The 10,763-nt window shown below is 41.4% G+C and overlaps 1 protein-coding gene across 1 annotated transcript; it reads left to right on the top strand.

The window, feature by feature from the left end:
* The first annotated feature begins 524 nt into the window (after nucleotides 1-524).
* LOC109977717 (lysine-specific demethylase 9) lies at nucleotides 525-10,327 on the top strand. The gene is made up of 7 exons (XM_020627415.3): nucleotides 525-1,152; nucleotides 1,539-2,149; nucleotides 4,891-5,028; nucleotides 5,420-5,562; nucleotides 6,169-6,336; nucleotides 7,580-7,688; nucleotides 7,791-10,327. The coding sequence occupies exons 1-7, from the start codon at nucleotides 555-557 to the stop codon at nucleotides 8,322-8,324; spliced, it is 2,301 nt and encodes a 766-aa protein (XP_020483071.1). The 5' UTR covers nucleotides 525-554; the 3' UTR covers nucleotides 8,325-10,327.
* Nucleotides 10,328-10,763: the final 436 nt, after the last annotated feature.

Genomic DNA, 10,763 nt, shown 5'->3' on the forward strand with positions numbered 1-10,763 from the left:
TATTTAGTAATGGAAGGATGTGAAATTATGTGAAAATTGTGTTAATTTGTGTTAAAAGCTTAAAGTTTGAAAATATTCACTTGATTTGTTCATTAATGCATCAATTATTTTAACACAGAAGCTTATTTGGGGGTAAAATGTGACACGAGGACCTGACTTATGTTTTGAAACAACCTTTAGATATTCTAAAATAAATAAATTAACACATGTCAGCCTTCAAATTAAATGTATGTTGTCAGTCTGTGCCGTTTGTGTCACTTTTTGTAAATGATGAAATACTGCCCCCCGTGGCGGTCAATCAAAAAAACGATGACGTCAGCCGGGCAAAAGTGAGTGCGTGCGTATCTGCACGCACTCACTACACTAATGACTTCAACTCCCGTGTAGCTTTGCAACGTCACAAACTACATAACCCACAGGCCCACATTGCTACGCGTGCGTAGTAGCTTGAAAATGCGGAAATGAACTACAAATTGAGTACAGGAGGACTACATTTTTTCGTGCACTTGCGCAGTAGTCACTCAGAGTCCTTTAAATGTACTGTACGTGCGAAGATGGCAGCTCAAGTGGACTTGCTCCGTGCGAAAGTGGAAGAAGAAGAAGAAAGGCTCAGGGTTAGTCTTGATAGATACATGAAAGAGAAGAAGAAGAAGAAGAAACGGGACCTGTCGCCATCGGCTGTCAAACGGGAGAGGTGTGAGAAAGAGGCGAAGAAAGTGAAGCTCCATCACCACCTCCACCACCAGGACGCCGAGCAGCGGGGCCAGCAGCCGCACCAGCTGCACCAGAAACCCAAACCGCACAACTTTAACGCAGACCAACATGTCCTGCACAAACATCAGCACAGCCACCACCACCACCACCACCATCACCACCATCATCATCACGACCTCATCAACGGTGCGAAAAAGAACCTGCAGCCACCATTGCCTCCACCTCCTCCTGCAGCGCGGAAGGCGCCGGAGCAGCTGCAGAAGAAGCGAGCGGCTCCCCCCGAGCCACCTGCGCTCTTCACTTTCACACCCCTCAAGATGCTCAAGGCCAAACCCCAGGATTTTAAAGAACCGCACCGGGATAAAGACCCGAAAGTTAAGCCCAGGAAGGAAAACACAGAGACGAATGTGAAACACGTTGAAGTGAAGAAAAAGAAAGGTGAGTTGTATTATCTTGTGCATATATTAAAGGGGTTGTATGCTTTAAAAAAAAGCCTTTCAAGAAAAGGGGGCAGTAGCCAGAGATTTCCACATATTATGTAAAAATATCAGTCCCCCATATAACTTGTAACTGCACTCTTTATGTTTGGTAAAAAAGTTTAAAATACAGTAAGTATCCAAGATTATTGATTGGGTTTCTTGTCTTGAGAATCCAAGAATTTCATGGTGCATGATAAAGACAAAGCTGAACTCCTGTCCACTAATACTGTAAGTCAGCATGCTATAATGAATCATCATTTCTATTGTAGTTAATCATGCATTTCTCTTTTAAATAATTAGAGATAATAAAAGACAATAATACAATACCTATCTCTGCACCTGTAGAGCCAAAGCCCAACAATGAGAACATAAAGTCACTGACACTGGAGGAATATCTCCTGAGGAAGAAGAAGAGGAAGAAGAAGCACAGAGAGGAAGAGCGCGACGCCAAAAAGGTCCGACACACACACAACAAAGCGGTGCAGACAGATCCAGCCCTGAAGCTTGAAAACAACCATCGGCACCCTTGCAGGGACCCCGTTGACAACCGCCAACCCTACCTCCACCCTCTCAAACTGGAACACGCCCCCTTCCTCTCCCACCAGGATCACTACATCCGCAGCTCCTGTCTCCAGACGGGCACCTACGGGCGCTTCATGCACGTGGAAAGGCAAGCCAACGGTGGAGGGTCGGTGCTGCACGCCTACGCTGATGAGTTGGCGTGTCTGAGTCCGGCTCAGATGGAATGTTTTGCACAGGAGTTTCTGGATCTGGCCTTTGCCGAGAGGCCCAGAGGTGCAGCCACCTATGCCCTGGCAGTGGTTCACAGAGCAGCTGCTTACCTACCGGACTTCCTGGACTACTTTGCCTTCAACTTCCCCAACACACCGGTCAAGATGGAGATTATGGGCAAGAAAGACATCGAGACTACCACCATTGCTAACTTTCACTCTCAGGTATGTTTGAAGACAACAGGTACATCTGACCTGCACTGAAAAAAGAAACCATGCATCTTCATTGCAACCCAAATCATATTAATTTGATGATCTTAAGTTTCTTTTATAAATTTGATTAAAGATATTTCTACTATTGGGTGATGGTAGTCTAGCGGTTAGTGAGCGCCCCAATACGGGGTCTTAAATCCTCAGAACGAGCAGCCCAGGTCAAATCAGACCTGTGGATCCTTTCTCGCATCCCCTTTCTCTCTCTCCCCCTCTATTTCTGACTCTATCCACTGTCATGTCTTGAAATTAAAGTCATAAAAAGCCCCCAAAACAATCTTTTAAAAAATAAGTATTTCTATTTTTGGTAGAGCTGTCTTGGCCAGGACTGCCTTGTAAAGGAGATTTTTGTATCTTAATGGGAATACACCGGGTTAGAGCCTGACCGATATGGAATTTTAGCGCCCTCTGCTGGTGACAGCCAGAAAGATTACTGCTAGCGTAATGCAATTAAAATTATAAACATCTTTTTGACTGCTGAATAAATCTAGTAATATTGGCGCATTTGTGTGATTAAAATCAGCCAATACCGATATGCGAATGTCGTCCGATATTATTGGCTGGCAGATTAATCGGTCGGGATCTACTCCTGGTCAAATGGTTAAAAAAGGTTAAATTAAAAATATATATATATAAAAAAAGACAGGCTTGGGTTAGAATGCCTTTGCATAGAAATTGCATCATAAAACTTTATTTTAATGTCATGGCTTCAGTCACGGGCCTCATGTTGTCGGGGAAACGTTTTTATGACGAATTCAAACTTTGAGGAGCACAGATTATCTTTACCTTTTCAATGACTTATAGAAACTTAAACCATTTTAATTATTAAACTGTATATTATTTTATAATTAAATCAAAGTGGCTGACATGTGAAAAGAGAATCAGCTCATGAATGACTTCAGGTGTTTTTACCACCCAGTAGTTGACTCAGTCCAAAGGTCACTGTTGTTCAGTTTTAAAAACCTGAGCTGATGCCAAGTTTTTCCTGTTCTTGAATAGATCAAATGGAGCCGCTTTTGCTCCACACAGAATAATACTTACTCTTGGTGCCTGAGGAGGGATGGCAGAGTGGAGGAAAAGCTAGCTAGGATGTTTGCATGCGTGATGTTGGATCTGCAGAGAGCTCAGCAGTGTTCAGTTCATACAGGGAGAGCAGCACTCGTTTGATCATTTCACCACTCGAGCATCCAGAGAATTAATTGATGCTGTGAGAGCAGAATGACCTGCCAGCAGTGGCTGTGTTGTTTCTACTGCACTTTACAGGGTCAATGCTGTACATAAAAGTGCATTCAGAAGGCCTTGAATAGACTACATGTTGTTATAATAACAGCAGTTCTCTCAAACAGGAAAGACAACACTATTCAGATTAATTTAACCTCACCATCTTTTTCTACGCTGGTTATAATCTGGAAAGCTTACATGCAAACAAATCTACATACAACAGTATTGATCTCCCATGATTTTGGTCTGCAGCTTCTCTGCCATTCACTCTCATAAATAAGGAGCCCATGAGGTTGACCTTCGAGGAAAACTCCCATGAGTTAAAAAAAATATTGAAGCGAGGTCCGTTACATGTGCTGCAGCTTCCGGCTGGTTTAATAACCCGTATTTGAGAGTTTAAATTCTACCTCCAGCTTGAAGGGTAATGTTGGACAGAAATAATATTGTAAGTTACAAACTTGTTTCATGACCAGGAGGTTCGTTTAGCTCACAGAAGACGAAGCGACGCACAGATAGTATAATGATCAATGTATGAGAGCTGTGTCCACTGAAGGGTTGCATATTATGCAAAATGCACTTTATCATGTTTTTCAAACACTAATATGTGTCCCTAGTCTGTCTACAAACCCCCCCAATTATGAGTAAAGTCCATCCTCTCCATCTTTTGCCTGCTCCACTTTTCAGAGAATGTGTGCTCAAACAGGCCAATTGGAGATTTTCCCTTTGTGACATCACAAAGGGCAGTGACCCCTCCCCCAGGTGGGTGACACTCCCACAGCTAGGTGTTTGCTCTCTGCCCTCTGAGTTGGCCCTCTCTCTGTAAAAAAAAAAAAACCAGAGCATGGAGCGAGAAAGCCCGAGCCACCCTCGCCCTTCCAGAGAGGGGGCGTGGCCAGAGACAGTTCATTTACATTTAAAGGTACAGACACAGAAACAGCCTCTTGTGAGCAGGGCTGAAATAGAGGGGTTTATAGACATGATCAAATACAGGATCAGAGTGGATTTAGAACAAGAAACTTCACAGACATGTTTTGGGGAGCTCTGAGACTTATTTAAACTTGTTGAAAAGGAGTATAATCTGTGACCTTCAAATCTATTGAGATTGTGGTGCTTCTTATTTCTGATTAAATTCTGATTAAAACTCCTGTGAGGATTTCAGGTGTGATTATTTCTCAGTAGTTATTTTAAATGCCTGAACCCTGTCGCAGGGTAGTTGCCGGATTAGTTGAGTTACAGCCCACTGCAGGAACATCCTTTCTTTACATTTTCTACAACAATAATTCCCAACAGATGATATATTTGACTGTTCAAAGAAAGATGGATGTTGAAATCACTACTTACGTATGCACATGACAAAATTTAGCGACGAGGTAAGATACTGCCAAAATCAAGACAAAATTTAAAAAAACTCAGACAATCAAAATCTATGTATTGTTTTCAGTTAAACAGACATCATCTGTTTCTCCTTGTCCTAGGTGAGCCGGACGTACAGTTCAGGAACGTTCCGGTCCGGACCCATGAGACAGATCAGCTTGGTTGGAGCCGTGGACGAAGAAGTTGGAGACTATTTCCCAGAATTCCTCGACATGCTCGAGGAGTCACCTTTTCTAAAGGTCAGAGAAAGATTTTCCATTTTCAAAGTTTGTAGTCTAGCTCTATTAACGATACGAGACCACATCTTAGTGAATCTGCTGAACACAGCATGTTTCTGCCAGGAAGCTAATTAAGAAGTACAAGCACCACACTCCACTTGAACTCCAGAGCTGAGGAACTGTTATTGTTATGTAACATCTGTTCAATCTGTTTTACATTTCATAATAAGAGTGGAAACTAAATTACACATAGTTTGTTATGACATGGTATTTGTATTCGTTTTACTGATTAAAATGAACAATAAATCTCAGCTCGGTTCTGGAAATTTGCATATCACTTAAACTCACAGCTGTGTGTGTGCGTGCGTGTGTGTGTGTGTGAATGTGTGTGTGAATGTGTGTGTAACCTCAGATGACTCTACCATGGGGAAGCCTCTCCAGTCTAAAGCTGGACTGTCGCTCTCAGAGTGACGATGGACCCATCATGTGGGTGCGACCTGGAGAACAAATGGTTCCCACTGCTGACATGCCCAAGTCTCCTTTCAAAAGACGCAGGTACGACAATGAAAGTCTCTGCGCTAACAAAGCATTTTGTTATTCTTAGATTGGCTCCTCAAACGCTCTTGTTTTTTTTTTCTCCATCTATGCCTTAAAATGGCGATCTTGTGACCAGGCTGGACAGTCATTTTTGTAAAACATCAGATAGTGTTTGGAAGATCAAGCTCTAATAGGTGGACAGATTAGGACAAAGCCAGAATAAGTGTGCTTAAGAGGCAGATCAGAGTTTACAGAGTTCAGTCTCGGCTGGGTTTGTGAGTAAATCGAGTAATATCGCTGCATATCTGCAATAAAATTAGCCGATACCAATAGTCACTGGATATGCTAATATCGGCCGATATTATGGGCTGGATGATTAATCGGTCAGGCTCTAGTTCAGATGTGGGAGATACTTTATCTATTAACAGAGACTTTAGGTTACTTATGCCCCACTGTTTCCAAATATCAAAAGAGTCGTCTATGATTGAAGGGGAGGAGAGGTGGCTCGGAAAATAATGTGTTTAAAAAATATATGAACATACAGCAGGTCCATATTGATGTGAATAATAAATAAATAATCACGGACATTTAAGGGAACGTAAGTATGATCTTTTTTTTGTGCAGGTCAATGAACGAGATAAAGAATCTGCACTATCTGCCGCGGGCCAGTGAACCCCGAGAGGTTCTGTTTGAGGACCGGACTAAAGCCCACGCTGACCATGTGGGACAGAGTTTTGACTGGCAGAGCACGGCTGCTGTAGGAGTCCTGAAGGCAGTGCACTTTGGAGAATGGTGAGTATCTTTTGATGTGATATATATATTCAAAAAAAAAATAGTATATATAATACTAAGCTTTATTAATGCAGTATATTTCAAAACACAGAAACAACAAGCTGTAGGGGAAGAAAGCTGACACTTAAAAAAAGTGGAAAAACTCAAGCCAAGTGTTTGAAAAGAGAAATAAAATTGTATAAACACAAGGGGCGCCGGTGGCCTAGTGGTTGGTGCGTGCGCCCCAAGTACAGGGGGCTAGAGTCCTAGAGTCCCTCTGTCTCCTTTCCCGCATGTCATTCCCCACTTTCTCTCTCCCTGGTATCTAAAATAAAGGCATAAAAAGCCCCCAAAAATTCCTTAAAAAAGGGATAAATAACTTGTTTAATGTTTATGGACAAACAACTCGAATGACCAAAAAGCTCCTCCAAATAAGTGGGTTTTTAAAGATGGTGCAGTTTGCAGCTCTAGTGTATTCACACAAGTGATCCAGATTCTTAGAGCTTAAGAAGTTAGACCAACTCATGAGTGTTTGCAATGATGTAAAGATGCAGTATATACAAAGGAAAATATATTTTTTTTGTTGCAATAACCTTTTTTTTAATAAATACATTTTTACATTCAGTTGACAAACCTGAATAAATGTTGTATTTAATTTAATTTAATTAATTTTTTTTTTTTTTTTTTTAAAACCAGTAGGAATGTCAAGTTAAATCCTTGATGTATACATTTCTTCCTATTCTTATTTTTTATATTCTAAGTGCTTATTTATTTATCTATTCTTATATTGTTTTATTTGCTTTGATAACCTGCTGCTGTAACTGCACAATTTCCCAGTTTGGCATCAATAAAGTAATTCTATTCTATTCTAACAAAGTCATTAAGTTGTAAAATGTGTGATGGATTCATCCTGGTGTTGCATAACTCTTACGTCAATGGGCTATTCCTATTGGGGAGTAATAAATCAGTGACCAGAAGCGTGGAAAACCTAACCATTGGATACTGGGTGTGAGTGACAAAACAGGTGTTGTTCAAAACAGGAAGTGAGAGTGTGCGTAAGATCCACCAGGGGGAGCAAAACCACAATGATATGCAAATATATTTAAGATCATGTATTTGTGTATTGTTCCGTTCTGGACCTCTGCAGACCTCAGTGCTCAATGTTCAATCATTTGTTTAATTATTCAATAAATATCCTTTGCAACAGAGAAGCTCGTCTCTGTGAAATCATTTAAGATACCACAGTAACCTGTTTGTGTCGCAGGAATAACCGACCTCGGATTACCAAAGACGTTGTGTGTTTCCAAGCTGGGGATTTCAATGAAGTTGTCCAGATGCTGCAGCTGGATCTGTATGAGCCTCCCGTGTCTCAGGTGACAACTGGAATTCACTCCTAATCCCAGAAGATGTGTGATTCCAGGTTTTTTCACTGATAACGATATAAGACCTAACTTGTGAGTATCTGTCTCATGCAGTGTGTCCAGTGGGTCGATGATGCCAAACTCAACCAGCTGAGGCGGGAAGGGATCCGCTACGTGCGGGTCCAGCTCTGTGACGACGACATCTACTTCATACCGAGGAACGTTATCCACCAGTTTAAGACGGTGTCTGCGGTCTGCAGCCTGGCCTGGCACATCCGCCTCAAACAGTACCACCCAAAGGAGAACGACAAGGAGGAGGAGCAGCGGCCCAGTGACCTCAGCCCCACCTCGGGCCGAGTCTCTTTTTCTTCCCCCGCCAGGCCCGATGCTACGGTAACCCCGTGTGCACGACAGCAGGGAGGAAACATCAGAGGAGGGGTGGCTAAAACTGAAGAACCGGAGTTCCAGAGGCCTGCAACACCTCCAAAGGAGCCTCAGCCAGCCCCTCCACAGCCAACCAAATCTGCTCACCTGCCTCGAACATACCAGAGTCCTCACCTTTCTTTGGAACCAATGCACTCTGGTTGTACGCCATCAAGAGAGGCCTCTCTTCCTAATCTCAGCCACACTGCCGAGTTCCCGAAATGACTTTAATACACGACCCGATATCTCTCTTTCTGTTGGAGGAGTGGATGTGAAGGATGTGACTGACCCAGATTCAGTCAGAAAAGCTTTTCAACTTAAATTATTCTACACACGTTTTTAAATCTTTAAATGCTGACTGGAATGTCCCAAGAGTTTTTTTTTTAGCAAATATATACTTGGCTTTAATGTACAACTTTTTTTTAATAGCACCTTAAAGGCTTTATATGTGATTTTTCACACTTAGATATAATAGAAATCAAGTATATTCTCTGAAAATAACTCTGTGAGTCATGACTGTCTACAATGGGTGTAACACCCGAGTCCCACTGTCTGTGATGTTTTCAGAGTCCTATCTTCAGTTTGTTTACATCGTCGGGACGGCCGGCCGATTCCTCCCCTCACATATAAAAGTTGTTTAATTGAGGGACTAGAGAAAAGAAGAAGAACATACTGTACTCACTGCTTAACTGTGTTTCTAGATCACGCTCATTTTAGGTAAATTTACATGCAGGGTGAAGATACGAGCACAATAAAGATCGCTAGCATTGGCATGCTAACACAACAATGCAGCGCGAGTTGTTTTGGTTTCATGCTGGTGCTCAAGGGCAACATCTGCTGGATCAAAAAATCACATATAAAGCCTTTAACTGGAACTATCATTGGTATCATTCAGATGGTGTGTATCATGGTTTGTGTCATGTAACAAAGAAACTCTTATTTCTGACAAAACAAGTTGCCACTCTTACAAGAAGAGAACATTTTTATTTATTTTCAACGCTCACAGCTGTTGGACTTGTTTGATGAGATGATGAAAGATAAACTTGCAGAATGATAGTCCACATGGTTGATATATGGTATACTCTGACATTTTACTGTTTTATTTATTTCATTGAAAGGAGCCTCTCGACTAACTGTTCTACTGACTGTACATAAAGATGGACGGTGTGTCTCCACCTTCTGTTGTACAGAAATAAAGCCAAAATACCCCCACGTGACAGGAGCTGACATGTTGGCCTGGTGACGTCATTTGGAGACAGAGTAAGGGATGTGGATCATCAGTCTTATTGATATTCATACCATTATCAAGTTCCTTAATAAACCAGGTCTTTAGCAATACCACTGTCAATACTTTTCTATTATTTGGTGTAAAGACAAGACCAGCGGGATGTTTAGAGCTCTTTAGTCCTAAAAGAAAACAAACACATGTTCCCTCCAAAAAACTTAATCATCAAGTTTCTTGCCAAAACCTAAATTTCCTTCTTTAAGGGGATTTTCAGGTTTTGATAAATGCAGATCCCAGTCTGCAATAGAACCAGGTTTCGATCCCCACCTCTAGCCAGAGTTGCACAGTAGAGGCTCTTCCTTGGTATTGACGGACCGCCCCATCCACTACCCAAAACACACATTGAGCTTATCTATACCTAGCAACAAAGATCCCTCAGTCCACAAGCAGAACAGATTCTTGTGTTGGTTTGAAGCAGACTCAGGGTGATTGACTCTGGTGTTTATGTTTTATATGTTTCCTCTCGCTGATCCTCCTCTACTCTGGGAATCCGATACACAAAGCGTCTTAGAAGCTGCATTCATCAACAGAGCTGTCAATCAAATCATTTTACACCTATTTATAGTATCATGTATCTATAAAGAAACTTCTTTAAGAATGAAATGTAAAGACAGATACTGTGTATGAAGTGCATTTAGATTTTCTAGTTTGACAACATGTCCCATCTGTTGACATGCCAAAGGTGGGTTTATGACTGTCTATACTGCAGCCAGTCAGTAGGGGGAGCTCCAAAGGTTTTAGTGAGCTCTCATGTCCTCCATTGTTTTAAACAGTCGATGAAACAAACCAGGAAGATGCCGATTGTAATCTTGCCAATGTCTTTGTCCCTTCAATCAAATACTCGTTGAAGTTTTTATAGGAAAAAGATGCATTTTACTTGAGTTTGAGACTTAGGATCATGTAATCATCTTAATCAACATCCTATTAAAAACTTTATATGGTTCAGTTTGTGCAATTCTTTATTGTAAAGTGCCATTTTTTTTACTGTTGTATCTTTTTTGATATTTGATTTATTTTCTTAAGATTGAGCTGAATTTATGAACACAGGTTTTCACAACCAGACATGAATATTTCAAGTTATTATCGCAGCTGTTGTAATAATTGTCTGGATCTTTTTCATCAGGTTTTGGAGAACGTCTTCAGAACTTGGTATGTAAATAGTTTGGGTGTTTTTGTCTCTGGGGACATGTGAACGCTGACAGCACACTCAAACCACACGTTTGTCTCCTTATGTTTTTAGCTGTGAATGTCACGGTGCAGTAAAGATCCGCTGTTGAAGCTACAGTATTTAAAATCCTTTTTCTCTAACCTGAGCACTCGTTGAATTTACTGATAAAACGCCCTTACAGTACAATCCTCAGCAGAACAGATTATTGTGT

This window comes from Labrus bergylta, chromosome 12 (assembly GCF_963930695.1).
Source record: "Labrus bergylta chromosome 12, fLabBer1.1, whole genome shotgun sequence".
NCBI lineage: Eukaryota > Metazoa > Chordata > Actinopteri > Labriformes > Labridae > Labrus > Labrus bergylta.